General features: G+C 42.2%; 1 protein-coding gene and 1 pseudogene across 1 annotated transcript; one reads left to right on the plus strand and one right to left on the minus strand.

Annotated features, from left to right (window-relative positions):
* LOC140188468 (trypsin-3-like) overlaps positions 1-17,867 on the minus strand; it is a 45,232-nt pseudogene extending 27,365 nt beyond the window's left edge.
* LOC140188766 (trypsin) lies at positions 2,386-13,788 on the plus strand. Its single transcript, XM_072245387.1, has 5 exons — positions 2,386-2,443; positions 2,937-3,084; positions 3,174-3,318; positions 8,264-8,530; positions 13,639-13,788. The coding sequence occupies exons 1-5, from the start codon at positions 2,386-2,388 to the stop codon at positions 13,786-13,788; spliced, it is 768 nt and encodes a 255-aa protein (XP_072101488.1).
* Positions 17,868-18,307: the final 440 nt, after the last annotated feature.

An 18,307-nucleotide genomic window follows, 5' to 3' on the forward strand; every position in this document is an offset into this window, starting at 1 on the left:
CATAATATACAAGTGAAAGAGTGGTCAAAGCAACCGTTACAAAGGCTTTTTAAGGTAAGACATTTCAGCTGCTTTCACACCATCAACCAGTATTTTACTGAAAGTCATCTGCTTTCTTGTCACTTCCAGACTTAGGCTGACTCCTGGCCCGTAGTAATGAAGCAGGTTTACCATGGCAACAGTCTCTATTGCCCTGTAGTTAGTTTTCCCTGCACATTGTGCTCTTTTCTATTGCAATTTGACTGACATTGACTGAAAAGTGAAGGAGATTCACCCACATTAGAGCAAATCACTACAGATTGTAAGTGGGGGAAGGGCTGCGTCTTATCTTGTTAACAAGGCATTTTTGCCCACAGAACTGCCACTCACTGGATGTTTTTTTTTGTTTTTCACACCATTCTCTGTAAACTCTAGAGACTGCTGTGCATGAAAATCCCAGGCAATCAGGTATTTCTGAGATACTCAGCCCACCTTGTCTGGTACCAACTATCATTCCGTGATCAAAGTCACTGAGGTCACATTTCTTCCCCATTCTGATGTTTGGTCTGAACAACAACTGAACCTCTTGAACATGTCTGCATGCTTTAATGCATTGAGTTGCTGTTACATGATTGGGTATTTGCATTAACAAGCTGGTGTACAGTACAGGGGTACCTAATTAAGTGGCCACTGATTGTGTGCACATGCAAACTCCTCTATTTTGCAAAGTTTAAAAGTTTAAATTAAACTATGAAATTCAATTAACGTAAACTAAACAAGCTGCATCACTGTATGGTACAGAGACTGCACTGCAGTGGACCGGAAGTCGTACAATCAGTCTAAGTATATAACAATTACTTGTACATTGTGTTTTATAGGATTGCTTTTAGATTGATATTTATTATGTTTTTTCAAATGTTTAAAGCAAATTTATTATCAAAGTACAAATATGTCACTATAAGCAACCCTGAGATTCATTTTCTTGCAGGCATACACAGTAAATACAGGAAAATCAATAGAATCAATGAAAATCTACACACAAACAAAGACGAACAAATAACCAATGTGCAAAGAATGATAAGTTGTGCAAATACAAAAAGTAAAACAAAATTATAACAATAAATAAATAAATAAACACACACACACACACACACACACACACACACACACACACACACACACACACACACACACATAAATAAATAATATTGAGAACATGAGTTGTGGAGTTTTCATTGGGTTTGTTATGCTAGTGCAACAACCATTTTGTTCTCCTTTACACTGCCACTGAGGAATGCCAGTAAACAATCTTCAAGTTTAAGTTCAGCTTGTTGTTACTCACCGTACACATGTACCACCAAATGGAACAACGTTCCTCCAGACCAAAGTGCACAAGACAGCACATGAACAAAATATTAAGTTCAAAGCAAATCTGTTATCAAAGCATGCATACCATATACAACCTTGAGGTTTGTCTCCTTCCAGGGAACCACAAAACAAAGAAACCCTTTAGAAGCCATTGAAAAAAAAAGCAGATTGTCAAACACGCAATGTGCAGAAAAATGCAAGTCATGTAAACAATAAAAGCAAGCAATGAACTTTCGGAGCGGAAGTTCACAGAGGTGAGCCCACAGCTACGGAGCCAGCCATCACTCAGCCAGCGCAGGAGCCCGTTAGTTGCAGGCGGCAGCCTCAGTTCAGCATAAACCTCGCGGAGCAGCAAGCTGAACCGGCCCCTTCCTTGCCTCTGGCCCTGACACCCTGACCTTTCCAATATAACTCACACGCGACACATAAAGTAAGATTACCACAAATAAACTAACAAAAAATAAAATATGTTCCAGAAGATTGACATTTAATGTAAGGTGCATTTGTGACACAAGTTAAAAAATGAACAGTATAATGCTACTGGCACTTATTGCATGATGAGACCTGGGTGTTGGCGGGGAGTTCAGTTGTCTTACAGCCTGGGGGAAGAAGCTGTTTCCCATGCTAAAATTCCCCGGCCTCGTGCTATGATACCTCTTGCCTGATGTTGGGGGCGGGGGGGGAGTGAAGAGATTGTTGGATGGACGGGAGGAATCCTTGATAACATCAATCTTGGATCTTAAGGAATTAATTCCAATCGAGTCGGTGTTGATGTGGAATTGAACATGATCACTTTCAGCTCTAACACAGACAGGCAGCAGAATATGATCTACGCTGTTTGTATGTGATTTCGGTTTCAATGATTCCCATTTAAAGTTAATTACAATATATAATGTTACCAGGAAAGCTGCTGGAGGGAACTCAGTAACTGGATAAAAGAACACTTGACATTCTGTCTTTTGCCTAAAGCTCTGAGTCAGTGACTTCACTATTACACAGCGGTAGGTAGTTTTAGCCCTGCTCTTCCCTGAACACAAAATGAATGTCTCCAACCTTTATATACTCCTGCTCTTCCTAAAATCACCTACAACTTATGGTGAGTGTTCGCTTGTTCAGTTTGAACTTTTCATGATTTGTGAAATCGGAATAAGAATCATGGTTTCTTTCTTGCAAACCACTTCTCATTGAGAGGGAAATGCATGGGTATCCTTTATGTTTGTAGAAATTTAAAATACTTTAATGTCATGTCAAGGAGCCAAGGTCTGCTGACTTGAAGATCAGTCGCTGCTTTCTTTTCTAAGAGCAAACGCTTCTGACTGGAATCGATTAATTGTTTTATGTTTGGAATAATGAACAATATAGATTCAGGATACAGGATTGTTCAATGTCATTTCCCGTACACAAGCGTAAAGGAGAATGAAATAATTGTTACAATATACCCACTACTACGGAGAGATTTTGATGTATGATAGTACATCAGTAGGCAACTTCAAGCAGTTGTAGGTTGTAATAAGTTAGTTCAAATATATCTACTGGTTTTGTAAGGATATGATCAAATGGTATAACTTGGCAGTTTCTTTCAACTCTAGGGCAGTCGCGAATTGTTGGTGGGTATTCCGTATTACCTCACTCCATCAGGTACCAGGTGTCTCTGAAAAGACCGGGAGGAATTCATTATTGTGGAGGCTCTTTGATTCATCGCCGATGGGTTGTGACTGCCGCACACTGCAAAGTTGGGTTTGTAGATCTCTGTATTAAACACCTTCCAACCATAGGAATGAAGAGGAGGCATTAATGCATGGCTGTGTGTTCATGTTTCATTACAGAGGGACTGAGTCTGTGCAGATAATTGCAGGGGAGCACTCAATTACCAGATATGAAGGGACTGAACAAACATTTCGCCCATCTAAGATGATTCCGCATCCTCGGTATGACCCAGAGAGCAAAGATTCTGACATCATGTTGATTAAGGTACACTTTGTGTGTGTGAAATTTCTAAGCGTTCAAGTTTAGGAAGTGTTAAACGGTGAATGACCCTCATGTTTATGAGCTGCAGAGCAATCTTAAAGGTTCTAATTTATGATATATAATCAAGTTCAAATTCAAGTTTATTTTCATTCAACCATACACATGTATACAGCTAAACAAAACATTGTTCCTCTGTGCAAAAGACAGAACATAAAGTCACATGCAGCACACATAGTTACAATCCAGGGCATACAATCATAAACACACGAGATTCTGCAGATGCTGGAAATCCAGAGCAATTCACACAAAGTGCTGGAGGAACTCAACAGGTCAGGCAGCATCTATGGAAATGAATAAACAGTTGACGTTTCAGGCTGAGACATTGACTATTTATTCACTTCCATCGACGCTGCCTGACCTGCTGAGTTCCTCCAGCGTTTTGTGAGTGTTGCTCAGCACTTACTAACACCTGGCGATGTATCTGTCACAAAAACATAGTAAAATCATTTTTCTTTCCTGTTGTGCACTGATCACTTATCTTCAGGATGGTCTATTACAAGGACCCAGAGCTTCTACAGACATCTGGATAAGTGAATTTTAATCAACAGGCAGTGATTTTGTAAGTAAGCATAACCTTACAATGGGGCAGCTTGCAAAACTTCCACAATACCTTCAAAGGAGGAAGAGACAGGCAACCGGTTCTGCTGACCTATTTACAGTGTAATCAATCCTGGAGCTGCATAATATGTTTTCTCCACTGAACTGGCCTTTTCAGTCAGTATTTCCCCCACGTTTTGCACTTGCTGCTTAAAATTGAAGAGTGCTTAACTTGAGTTGTTATCTCTGTGGAAAAGTTCACAAGAACTGCCCAAAGTCAGGATCGTCTATTTTTTCCTCTGTGTACTGATTTATGATTTATATTAATTCAAGATTCATGATTCAATAATGTTTAATGTCATTTCCTGTTCACACATGTAAAGGAGAACAAAATAATTGTTACTCCGGATCTGATGCAGCACAAAAGAACACAATAAGATAAAGAACACAATAATAAAAAACATAATAAATACAAATCCATAGGCTAGGTTCTATCTAATGGATTTGATTGATGTCCATAAAGTGATGCTAGGCACAGGAGTGTCTGTACATAAGGTGACTGACAGGAGATGATAAAGCAGTGGTGGTTGAGGGTGTGGAGGGGTGGGTTAGTGGGTGGAGGTGTTGATCAGCCTTACTGCTGATCTGAACTAAATGTCTATTTCTCCTGTCATTAACAATTATAATCAGTATTGTCTTGGACACTGCTGGCTGGAAAATCCATGCCTCTTTATAATGATCAGGACAGTGAGATTACTTAAATAATTGTTTAAAAATCTGCAAATCCTGGACTGGATTTGAAATATTTGCACTGACAGACGCACAAGTAAACACTCAAATGTTCTGAATGTGGCACATTCTTTCAAATTGAAGGTATAAAACAAAATTTCACTCACCTGCGTTGCTCCTGAAGGTGTAGGTAAACTTCCTGGCCAGGTAGCGCTGCCTTCAGAGGCTGCTTCCTACTTGTTCACATCTAGGATGCTCAATGTCTAATTTAAATGCAATGCCTCATCGGTTGCTGGTTGGGCGAAAGCATCCAATAGCTGTAAAAGCAAGGGAGTGCCAGAGGACCAATATACCCGGCATATGTATGCATTATGGTTAGAACACTGTAAAATATTGCTAGATATTTCCTTACATCAAGGACTGAGGCCATCAATTTTCCCTTACATGCCCATGTAAGCAAAGTAGACAGTGAGGAAGACTATCAGAGCTTACAGTGGGATCTGGGCCAGCTGGAAAAAATGGGCTGAAAAATGGCGGATAGAATTTAATGCAGACAAGTGTGAGGTTTTGTGCTTTGGGAGGACAAACCAGGGGAGGTCTTACACAGAGAGTGGTAGGGCACTGAGGAGTGTGGTAGAACAGAGGGATCTGGTAATACAGGTCCATTATTTGTTGATAGTGGTATCACAGGTAGATAGGGTCATAAAGAAAGCTTTTGATGTGTTGGCCTTCATAAATCAGACTATTGAGTACAGGAGTTGGGATGTTATGTTGAATGAGGTCTAACTTGGAGTTTTGTGTGCAATTCTGTTCACCAGCCTACAGAAAAGATTTCAGTAATATTTAAAGAGTGCAGAGAAAATTTACAAGGATGTTGATGGGACTTAAGGACCTAAGTTCTAGGGAAAGGCTGAATTGGTTAGGGATGTATTCCCTGGAGCGCAAGAGAATGAGGGGAGATTTGATAGAGGTATACAAAATTAAGAGTGGTTTAGATAAGGTAAAAGTAAGCAGGCTTTTGCCACTGAGGTTGGGTGGGTCTAGAACTAGAGGCCATGGGTTAAGGGTGAAAGGTGAAAAGTTTAAGGGGAAGCTGAGGGGGGACTTCTTCTCTCAGAGGGTGGTGAGAGTGTGGAACAAGCTGCCGGCACAAGTGGTGGGTGTGGGTTTGATTGCAACATTTAAGAGAAATTTGGATAGGTATATGGATAGGAGGGGTATGGAGGGCTATGGTCCGGGTGTGGGTCGATGGGACTAGCCAGAGTAGCAATTTGATATTGACTAGATGGGCCAGAGGACATATTGTGTGTCGTAGTAGTCTATGACTTCAGGACTCAAATTCGACTTAACCCAGCTCCTCACACAAAATGCTGGAGGAACTCAGCAGGCTAGGCAGCATCTATGGAAAAGAGACCAGTTGACGTTTCGGGCTGAGACCCTTCAGCAGGACTGGAGAAAAAAAAACTATAAGGAGTCAGAGTTAGAAGGTAGGGGGGAGGGGAGGGAGAAACACAAGGTGACAGGTGAAACTGGGAGGGGGAAGGATAAAGTAAAGAGCTGGGAAGTTGATTGGTGAAAGAGATACAGGGCTGGAAAAGGGGGAATCTAATAGAAGAGGACAGAAACCAGCTCCTCTCTTTTCTTCAACCACACATCTTGCTGAGATTCTTTGGTGTCTGGTACAACGAAATATCAGAACACACAGTGAAATGCATCGTATTGCGTCAATGACCAAACGAGTCATCCTGCTTCTGGCGGCAACATAACATTCCCACAACTTAGTAAAGCTAACTCAATGGTCTTTGGAATGTGGGAGGAATTGCACACAGCCATGAGGAAAACGTACAAACTCTTTACAGACAGAGGTGGGTATTGAACTTGGATTGCTGGGATTGCTGGCATTGCTGAGCATTGTGTCGACTGCTACACCACTCTGCCACCCACAGACACACTGAAGATATTTTTGGCTTGACTGATTGGTATTCTTGATGTCTCACTCAGAGATGGACAATACTTCAACAACCCAATAGACAACAAGATATAGGAGCAGAATTAAGCCATTTGGCCCATCGATCTGCTCCGCCATTTCATCATGGCTGATCCATTTCCCTCTCAGCACCACTCTCCTGCCTTCTCCCCGTAACCTTTCATGCCCTGACCAATCAGAAGCTATCAACATTTGCTTTGAATGTACCAATGACACAGCTACCCATGGCAACAAATTCCACAGGCTTCACCACTCTTTGGCTAAAGAAATTCTTCATCATCTGTCTAAATAGACATCCCTCTACACTGAGGCTGTGTCCTCTGGTCTTGGACTCTCCAATCATAGGAAGCATCCTCGCCACATCCATTATTGAGGTCTTTCAACATATGATAGGTTTCAGTGAGACCCTTCTTCTGAATTCCAGTGAGTACAGGCCCAGAGCCTTTAAACACTTCTCATATGATAAGCCTTTCAATCCTGGAATAATTTTTGTAAACGTCCTTTGAACTCTTTCCAATGTCAGCCCATCCTTTCTCAGATAAGGGGGCTAAAACTGTTCACAATACTCCAAGTGAGGCTTCACCAGTGTCTTATAAGGCCTTAACATTACATCCTTGCTTTTATATTCTAGTCCTCTTGAAATAAGTGCTAACATCACATTTGTTTTCCCCATCATAGGCTCAACCTGCAAATTAACCTTTAGGGAATTCTGCACAAGGACCCCAAGTTCCTTCGCACCTCAGATTTTTGAATTTTCTTTCTATTTAGAAATAGTCTATGGTTTTATTTCTTCTGCCAAAGTGCATGACCATACAATTCGATCTGCCACTTCTTTGCCCATTCTTCTAATCTTGATTGCGGAGGCCAGGTTGTTGAGTATATTTAATATGGAGGCTGATAGGCCCTTGATTATTTAGGGCGTCAAAGGTTACAGGGAGAAAACAGGAGAATGGGGTTGAGAGGGATAGTAAATCAGCCATGAGGGAATGCTGGAGAAGACCCAATGGGCTGATTCTGCTCCTGTGTCTCATGGTCTCATGGTCTGAAGTTCCAGCGACAGTCTATGAAGAGCTTTTTAGTTAATTACACACATTTTGTCTGCGATGCTCACATCTCACGCCTGTCAATTTGTGTAGTAATTGACTGTAACCCATCGAATCCTAGACTTCTAGAGTCACACCACACAGAAACAGGCCTATTGGTCCAACCTGCCCATGCTGACCGACTGCCATCCGAGCCTGATGCATGTGCTCGTGTTCGACCCATACCTGAAACCTCTACATCCATGTAGTGTACCTGTCCATGTCCAGTGCCTGTCCAAAAGTCTGTTCAACGAACTTCACATGGTGCACTGCCAAGCGTTGTTTGTAGTATTTTTGTCAAACACTTTGAAAGGCTGTTACTTAAATTCAGCTTACAAAATTGTTTTGTTGTTGAATAATCACTAACACACACACACACAGATATAAACACACAGACACACACACATACACACTCACATACATATACACAGACAGACACACACACACACACGCTCTCTCACCCAAGTGTGTGTGCCCACATACATTTCTATCACTAACACCAGCTGAGAACAACGTCACTGTCTGACCACACTGTGTCCTGTCTCATAAACAGCTGTCTCGACCTGCCAGGTTGAACTACTTTGTGGGTACTGTACCCTTGCCCCGCCGAAGATCGACACTGCAGGCAGACACATTATGCCAAGTATCAGGATGGGGATTCGTCAATCCGAATGGGAAGTTCATACCCAGGATGCTGAGAGCAGTTAGACTACCCATCCTGTCTAATTCGTGCTGTAACCACACTGACTCATACAATGGCAACATCACAGCCAACATGATCTGCGCTGGATTCAAAACAGGAGGCAAGGATTCCTGCCAGGTACAAGACCTTCCTTCTTCTCTTAAGCCTGACCGTGGCTTGCCAGAGTCCTCTGTCCTGGGCCAGTCTTTAACGTTGTAGAAGATCCTTCCTCTCCCAGGCATGAGATCTTTGGTGTTTCTGTAGCTCTGGGTTTTTATGTGATGGGGTTGCTAGTCCCATGCCCAATCCTTCCCCTTTCGCAGCCGGGCTAGGGACGGGGTTATAGAGACCTTCACCTCAGCATTAACCTGCAGCAGATGACGTTTTGTTCTGGAGCCCAGCATCTGCCGTCGCTTGCCTGTCAACAAACTGGTTACGTTTCCCATCACTAAAGCTGGGGACCCACACCAGGTTAGGACTGACACAGTGAAACTGAACAGAGAGATGTACTGTAGCTGGGGGAGTGTGTATAATGTAAGCATGGTTTTGAATTAATCGAATTGGCTCTAATGCTCTTAGTTGCTTTAAAAATATTTTAGATTGAGAATCAGAATCAGGTTTAACATCACTAAATATGTTGTGAAATTGTTGTTCAGTAGCAACAGTACAGTGCAATATATAATCATAAAAAAAACTATAAATTACAATAAAAAGTTCATATAAAAAACTAAATTAGCTAAATAGTACAAAAAGAGATGGAAAAAATAGTGAGGTAGTGTTCATGTGTTCAATGTCCATTCAGAAATCAGATGGCAGAGGTGAGGAAGCTGTTCCTGAAATGTTGAGTGTGTGTCTTCAGGTTTCCTGTACCTCCTCCTTGACGGTAGCAATGAGAAGAGGGCACGTCCTGGGTGATGAGGGTCCTTAGTGATGGATGCAGCCTTCCTGAGGCATCACCTTTTGAATTTGTCCTTGATGCTGGGGAGGCTGGTGCCCGTGATGGAGCTGACTGAGTTCACAACTTTCTGCAGCTTTATCTGCTCCTGTGTAGTGCCCCCCACCCCCCGTACCAGACGACAATTCAGATTTAGAGATACGTCAGGGTAACAACCTCTTCCAACCCAATGAGTCCACACTGCTCAATTCCACCCATATGAACAATTAACCTACCAGCAACCTGTACGTCTTTGGAAGGTGGGAGGAAACCAGAGCTCCTGGAGGAAACCCACGTGGTCATGGGGAGAATGTACGAACTCCTTTCCGACAGCGGTGGGAACTGAACCTGGGTCACTGGCACTGTAATAGTGTTGTACTCACTGCTACGCACCATAGCAATTTAACACAATTCTGCTTACTTAATAAAAAATGTGACAAGGAACAGAAGAACTGTAAGCAGGAGAAGGCCAACGAGCCCTGCAAACCTGCACAACACTGCTCATCGAGACCATAGATAATCTGCTATTCCCAGTACCCAGGACCACCCAACACTCTATTGATCTTCCACGGATGAATTGATTTTAAATAGGCATTTAATGTTTAGTGAAGATTCAGTGTTTTAGGCAGTAGGCAAGAACAGCTTGTTACGGGGAAGATTGTTCTCAGACCATAAGACAGAAGAGCAGAATTAGGCCACTCGGCCCATCTGCTTCACCATTCTATCATAGCTGATTTATTACCTCATTCAACTAATTGAACATAGATCATAGAACATTGCAGCACAGTACAGGCCTTCAGACTACAATGCCATGCTGACCCATTAACCTACTCAAAGATCAATGTAACCCTTCCCTCCCACAGAGCCCTAAGTTTTTCTATTATCCATATGGCTATCTAAGAGTCTCTTAAATGTAAACAACAGGAATTCTGCAGATGCTGGAAATTCAAGCAACACACATCAAAGTTGCTGGTGAACGCAGCAGGCCAGGCAACATCTGTAGGAAGAGGTGCAGTCTATGTTTCAGGCCGAGACCCTTCGTCAGGACTAACTGTATCTCTTCCTTCAGTTAGTCCTGACGAAGGGTCTCGGCCCGAAACGTCGACTGCACCTCTTCCTAGAGATGCTGCCTGGCCTGCTGCGTTCACTAGCAACTTTGATGTGTGTCTCTTAAATGTCCCTGGTTTAAGCTGGACATTCACCCCGGCGGTGCATTCCATGTTACAACCACTCTCTATGCAGAGAAAAAAACACCTCTGATACCCCTGCCACACCACACACAAAATGCTGGAGGAACTCAGCAGGCCAGGCAGCACTTGTAGAATTAAGTAAACAGTCGATATTTCGGGCCAGGACTCTTCATCAGGACTCTTTTCCATTAATGCTGCCTGGCCTGCTGAGTTTCTCCAGCATTTCATGAGTATTGCTTGGATTTTCAGCATCTGCAGATTTTCTCGTGTTTCTGATATCTCCCTTAAACTTTCCTCTTGAAGTTATAGCTCTTGTTTTAGCCGTTTCTGCCCGGGGACAATTCTCTGGTTGTCCACTCGATCTATGCCTCTTGTCATCTTGTACACCTCCATCAAGTCGCCTCTCATCCTCCTTCACTCCAAAGAGAAAAGCCCTAACTCACTCAACCTAACCTCATAAAACATGCTCTCCAATCCAGGCAAAGAACACATCCAAAGAAGAGGTGGATATCACAGTTAAGGGATATTAACTTTGAAAGCTGAATATAAGAAAAAGCATGATACTGATTATAACCTAGTCATTCCTAGACAATTTTTAATCTCCCCCTCTCCCAATGTAGAGTGTTCTCCTGCTTCAAATCATCCACCATTGTCCCTGTACCAAAAAAGACCAAGGTAACATGCCTGAACGACTGGCATCCTGTCGCACTCACCTCAATAATAAGCAAATGCTTTGAGAGGCTGGTCAAGGACTATGTCTGCAGCTTGCCACCACCCAAACTGGACCCCCTACAATTCACCTACCGACACAACCTGATTGACAGACGATGCAATAGCCACTGCTCTACATAGCGTCCTTACACATCTGGAGAAGAACGATACTTATGTGAGAATGCTGTTCTTGGACTACAGTTCAGCATTCAACACCATAATTCCCTCCAGGCTCAACAGGAAGCTCAGAAACCTCAGCCTTGACCCTGCCTTGTGCAGCTGGATCCTGGACTTCCTGTCAGATTGCCAGCAGGTGGTAAGAGTAGGCTCCCTCACCTCCACCCCTCTGACCTTCAATACAGGAGACCCTCAGGGCTGTGTACTAAGTCCCCTCCTTTACTCTCTGTATACCCATGACTGTGTCGCCACCCACAGCTCCAATCTGCTAATTAAATTTGCCGACAACACTACATTGATTGGCCTGATCTCAAACAATAATGAGGTGGCCTACAGAGAAGAAGTCATCTCTCTGACACAGTGGAGTCAAGAAGACAACCTCTCCCTCAATGTCACAAAAACAAAGGAGCTGGTTGTGAACTACAGGAGGAATGGAGACGGGCTAACCCCTATTGACATCAATGGATCTGGGGTTGAGAAGGTCAACAGCTTTAAGTCCCTCAATATCCACTTCACCGAGGACCTCTTGTGGTCTTTACATACTGGCTGTGTGGTGAAAAAGGCACAGGCGCCACTTTCACCTCAGGCGGTTGAGGAAGTTTGGTGTGGGCCCCCAATTCCTAATAACTTTGTACAGGAGCACAATTGAGAGCATCCTGACTGGCTGCATCACTGCCTGGTATGGAAACTGTATCTCCCTCAATCACGGGATTCTGGAGAGAGTGGTGCGGACAGCCCAGTGCATCTGTAGTTGTGAACTTCCCATGATTCAGGACATTTACAAAGACAGGTGTGAAAAAAGGGCCCGAAGGATCATTAGGGACTTGAGTCACCCTAACCACAATCTATTCCAGCTGCTATCATTAGGGAAACTGTACTGTAGCATAAAAGCCAGGACCAACAGGCTCCGGGACAGCTTCTTCCACCAGGCCATCAGACTGATGAACTCACGCTGATTAGAGTGTACTCTATATTACATTGACTGTTCTATTTATTATAAATTATCATAAATTACTATGATTGCACATTGCACATTTAGACGGAGATGTAACATAAATATTTTTACTCCTCGTGGTTGTGAAGGATGTAAGAAATAAAGGCAATTCAATTCAATTTCCTCTGCACCCTCTAAAAGTTTTTAAAATGTGTCTGTTAAATTAGCCTGTACCACCAGCCCTGGTATTGCATTTCAGACACCCACCACTCTCTGTGTAAAAAAGCTTACCTCAGATATTTCCCCTAAATTTGCATTCACTCAGCTTAAGATGATGTCCTCCTGTGTTGGCCATTGTTACCTTGGGTCAAAGACATTGGCTGTCCAGTATACCTGCGTCTTTCAGTGTCTTATACACCTTGAACAAGTTGCCTCTGATCCTCTGTTGCTGTGAAGAGAAAAGCCCTAGCTCGATTAACCTATCCTCATAAGACACACTCTGTAATCCAGTCAGTATCCTGGTGAATCTCCTCTGCACCCTCTCTAAAGCTCCCACATCCTTCCATTAGTAAGCAACCAGAAATGAACACAATGCTCCACGCGCTTCAAAGTTCAGAGTCAACTTATTATCAAACCATATATATGCCACCATATGCTACCCTGAGATTCGTTTTCTTGCGGGCATTCACAACAGAACAGAGAAATACAATTGAATCAATGGAAAACTACACTCAAAGACTGACAACCAATGTGCAAGTAAAAAACAGACAAATAAATACAAACATACATACATAAATAAATAAATAAAGAGAGAAAGAAATAAATATTGAGAACAAGAGCTGTAGAGTCCTTGAAAGTGAGTCTGTAGGTTGTGGAATCAGTTCAGAGTTGGGGTGAGTGATGTTATCCACACTGGTTCAGGAGCCTGATAGCTGTAGGGTAGTAACTGTTCCTGTACCTGCCAGTGTGGGACCTGATGCTCCTGAACCTCCTCCCGATTGCATGGCCTGGATGGTTAGGGGGTGGGTCCTTGATCATGGATGCTGCTTTCTTGTGGACCAACTAGCGTCTATGGGATTAACTCCTTTATGACACAAGTCTCTGCCGATGTGAGGACTGTCTTTACTTAGCACAGGAAGATGACACAGGAGCAAGTTGAGTTTGGGGGATCTGCAAAAGGGAGGCTGCTCTTGCCACCTACTCTCCGCAAGTTCTGTCGTTGTGCATTTGCTGTTTTCAAATGTCCGTCTGGGGTGCTGCCTATTAACTCATTCCTGGTATTCTATTTTTTCTTTAACAGGGGGATTCTGGTGGTCCTTTGGTCTGTAAGGGCAGAATATACGGGATAGTATCATGGGGCAAGCATTGTGGAGACGGGAGATACCCTGGGGTATATACAGCTGTGGCAAAGTTCCGTGACTGGATTATTAGAACCATCAACAGATCATAAATTAATTTGTTCCTGCCTTGTCATTTTTGTTAACTTTCTTCCAGTTTGGGTTGACAAAACATTTACACTATTAACTGTTCAAATAAGACCAAGATTATATAATTCAAGATTGTTTAGTGCCATTTCCTGTACACACGTGTAAAGGAAAATGAAATAATTGTTACTCCAGATCTGATGCAGCACAAAAAAATCACAATAAGATAAACAACACAATGAACATAAATATTTAAGATAGCTTCTATACATAGATTGACTGTATGTCCATAAAGTGATGCTAGGCACAGGAGTGTCTGTACACAAGGTGACTCTGACAGGAATTGATAAAGTAGTGGTGGAGGAGTGGGTTAGAGGGTGAAGACAGAACATGTACTGCCTCTCGAGACTGAAATAGCGTCAGTAGCTGGAAAGTTTTATTCAAATCATGTGTGGTGGTACCCACTAACATGCCATAACCGAAAATACGCATTTGCAGAAAAAGGATTCTCAATATTAATGATTCAAAGCAGAATTTATTGAAATTAAACTGGAGGTAGCAGATTTACTTTTGATTGAGAAAGTCACGTCAATTGTCCTGACATTGCTGAAGTTTTATGTAGTAGGTTTCATTTAGTTTAAGGAGCGTATGTTTTATTTCAGCGTGGCTTTTGTATTGAACTTTGTGAAAATAAAGTGTCTGTTACTAGCAAATTTCCTTCAATTGTTTTGATAAAACTTTCCTCTTATTTTAATTTTTACACAGAACAGCATTTATCTTGACATGTCTGTATGTTGTTGGGTCCACATAAGTCAAAGCTTTACATTTGCACTTACAATTAGTGAACACTTCATTAGATACAGGAATGGAAGCCGGTGTTGTCTTCTGCTGCTGTAGCCCATCCACTGCAAGGTTTGACGTGTTTTACATTCAGAGACGCTCTTCTGCACACCACTGTTGTTATGTGTGGTTATTTGAGTTATTGTCGCCTTCCTGTCAGCTTGAACCAGTCTGGCCATTCTCCTCTGACCTCTCTCATTAACAAGGCACATTTTCCCACAGAACTGCTGCTCAATGGAAGTTTTTGTTTCTCACCCCATTCTCTGTAAACTCTAGAGACTGTTGTGTGTGAAAATCCCTGGAGATCAGCAGTTTCTGAGATACTCAAACCACCCCATCTGGCACCAACAATCATTCCACAGTCAAAGTCACTCAGATCACATTTCTGCTCCATTCTGATGGTTGGTCTGAACAACAACTGAACTTCTTGACAACATCTGCATGCTTTTACGTATTAAATTGCTGCTGCATGATTGGCTGTTTGGATATTTTCATTAACGAGCAGGGGTACAGGTGTACCTAATAAAGTGGCCACTGAGTGTATTTACATATTACAATATGGGATGAATTAGCATCACAGCACTTAAATATTTATTTAGAGACAAAGAGCATGTATACCGGCCCTTCGGCCCATGCAGACCATCAGAGTGTGCAAGTGCACGCATGGGTAAAAGGTAAGAGTTTTGTTTTGCTGTTGTTCTGTTTCGTTGTGTTCTGTGTTGTTCTGCCAAGCATTATGGGTGAGCTCTGTTGGTGCCAGTTTGTGGCAACACTTAGGTTGTGTTGGCTGTTAATGCAAAAGATGCATTTCACTGTATGTTTCAATGTATGTACATGTGATCAATAAATTGTCTGAATCCGAATCGGAAATTTTACCTTCAACTCTAACTCATCTTTCCAAGGACTTCAAATCTCTGGGAGTCCACCCATTTGCTCCTTCCTTATGTGTCGATATTTCTCCTCAGTTAATCAATCAAATATTCCTCATTGATTTTCTGGGTATGATTAGAATAGGGAAATGACAAAAGATAGACTGAGCGGTTCTGAAAACTCACTTTCATGAACTCTACAACTCGTGCTTTCAGTATTATTCATACTATTTTATTTATTATTATTATTTGATTTCTTTTTGTATTTGCACAGTTTTGGCTTCCTTTGCACATTGGTTGTCAGTTAGTCTTCATTGATTCTATTGTACTTCTTTGTTCTACCATGAATGCCTGCAAGAAAATGAATCTCAGGATTGTATATGGTGACATGTATTTATTTTGATAATAAATTTACTTTGAACTTTGAAAAGTTTTGTATTAACTTTTCAGATGGTTGTCCCTCAATTGAGCATTAAGAATCTGATGAGAAAACATGGCTTCCCCTGTGTGTGGCCAATGCCCTCACCCTTATCTCCTCCATTTGCCACACTTCTGCTCTCACCCTGCCTCTCCCCGGACAGAACCAAGTTCCATGTTCCTGAACTTTCTCCCTGTCAGCCTTCGCACCCAGTACCTCATCCTTTGTGTGACTGCAGGAAACCACAGAGAGTTGTGGACACAGCTCAGCATATCACAAAACCAGCCTCCCTTCTATGGACGCTGTGTACACTTCTTGCCGCCCCAGTAAAGTAGCCAGCAGAATCAAAGACCCCACCCACCTCGGACATTCCCTCTTCTCCTCTCTTTCATCAGACAGAAGATACAGATGGCTGAAAGCATGCAGCTCCAGACTCGAGATTCCTGTATCGACAAGTTCCTAAGTGGACTCATGACCTCATAATCCACCTTGTTATGGCCTTGCACCTTATTGTCTGCACTGCACTTTCTCTGGAACTGTAACACTTTATTCTACATCCTGCTATTGTTTTCCCTTGTACTACCTCAATGCGTTGTTGTAATAAATGGATCTATATGAATGGTATCCAAGGCAAATTTTCCACTGTACCTTAGTACAGGTGACAATAATGTTGTGGATTGTTGTGGATGATGAGGTAGATTTTCAAAACTTGCAGAAGATTTAGGACAGTTAGAAGAGTGGGCTGAAAGATGGCGGATGGAGTTTAATGCTGAAAAATGTGAGGTGCTACATTTTGGTAGAACTAATCAAAATAGGACATACATGGTAAATGGTAGGGCATTAAAGAATGCTTTAGAACCGAGGGATCTAGGAATAATGGTGCATAGTTCCCTGAAGATGGAATCTCATGTGGATAGGGTGGTGAAGAAAGCTTTTGGTTTGCTGGCCTTTATTAATCAGAGCATAGAGTATTGGAGTTGGGATGTAATGTTGAATTTGTATAAGGCATTGGTAAGGCCAAATCTGGAGTATTGTGTACAGTTCTGGTCACCAAATTATAGGAAGGATGTCAATAAAATTGACAGAGTACAGAGGAGGTTTATTAAAATGTTGCCTGGGTTTCATCTCCTAAGTTACGGAGAAAGGTTGAATAAGTTAGGTCTTTATTCTTTGGAGCGTAGAAGGTTGAGGGGAGACTTGATAGAGCTGTTTTAAAATTATGAGAGGGATTGACAGAGTTGACGTGGTTAGACTTTTTCCATTGAGAGTGGGGAAGATTCAAACAAGAGGACATGGGTTGAGAATTAGAGGACAAAAGTTTAGGGGTAACTTAAGGGGAACTTCTTTACTCAGAGAGTGGTAGCTGTGTGGAATGAGCTTCCAGCAGAAGTGGTTGAGGCAGGTTCTATGTTGTCATTTAAAGTTAAATTGGATAGATATATGGACGGGAAAGGAATGGAGAGTTATAGGCTGAGTGCAGGTCGGTGGGAATAGGATAGGGTTAGAGTTCGGCACGGATTAGAAGAGCCGAGATGGCCTGTTTCCATGCTGTAATTGTTATATGGTTATATAATAATCCAATTTACCACTTAACCACTTCTGCCATCTTTAATGAGATCCCACCACTGGCCACGCCTTCTGTTCTCAACAATGGTGTGAAGGAACGATGATATATTTCTAAGTCAGGATGGTGTGTGGTTGGCGGGTAAATTCCAGGTGGTCTTCCCCTTGCTTTTGTTGCCCTTGTCCTTCCACCTGGTTGAGGTGGTGGGTCTGCAAGGTGCTGTCTGAGGAGCCTCAGTGAGTTGCTGCAGAGTGTCCTGTAGACAGTGTAAATACTCCAAGAAACTGGATCAACAAAACAAGCTGTAAGTTTTCACACATCCTTTTCCTCAACCGGTAGCGTAATGTTGCAACTGAGAGAGTTCGCAATTAACTCAATCCTTAATGAATCATTGCTTTTTAGGCTCCAGGACATGAAAACGCAACACAAATTCACAAAATCACCTCTCATCTTTAAATAGAGCTGGGATTGGATTTCACAAAAGTTTTCTTCACTTAAGATATCCGATCCGGTGAGTCACTTTGTTGGTCTTTAAAGACGTATCTCTTTCAGGAAAACACTCAAAATACTGGAGGAACTCAGCAGGTCAAGCAGCATCTATGGAGTGGAATAAACAGTTGACATTACAGGCCAAAACCCTTCAACGTAATCTGAAATTCTTTCCAGGAATTCAGATTTCTGAGTTGGTCTCAATGAATGAGAAGTGATATGAAGATAGATGTTCACAAAATATAGGAATTCCAATCCTCCCAGCAATAATAATTCAACAATTAAACTCAAGTTTTTATTGATTCAGATACAACAGGGAATAGCCCTTCTGGTCTTTTGATCCACACTGCCTGGCAATCCCCTCA

The sequence above is a fragment of the Mobula birostris genome, chromosome 27, assembly GCF_030028105.1.
Source record: "Mobula birostris isolate sMobBir1 chromosome 27, sMobBir1.hap1, whole genome shotgun sequence".
Classification (NCBI taxonomy): domain Eukaryota; kingdom Metazoa; phylum Chordata; class Chondrichthyes; order Myliobatiformes; family Myliobatidae; genus Mobula; species Mobula birostris.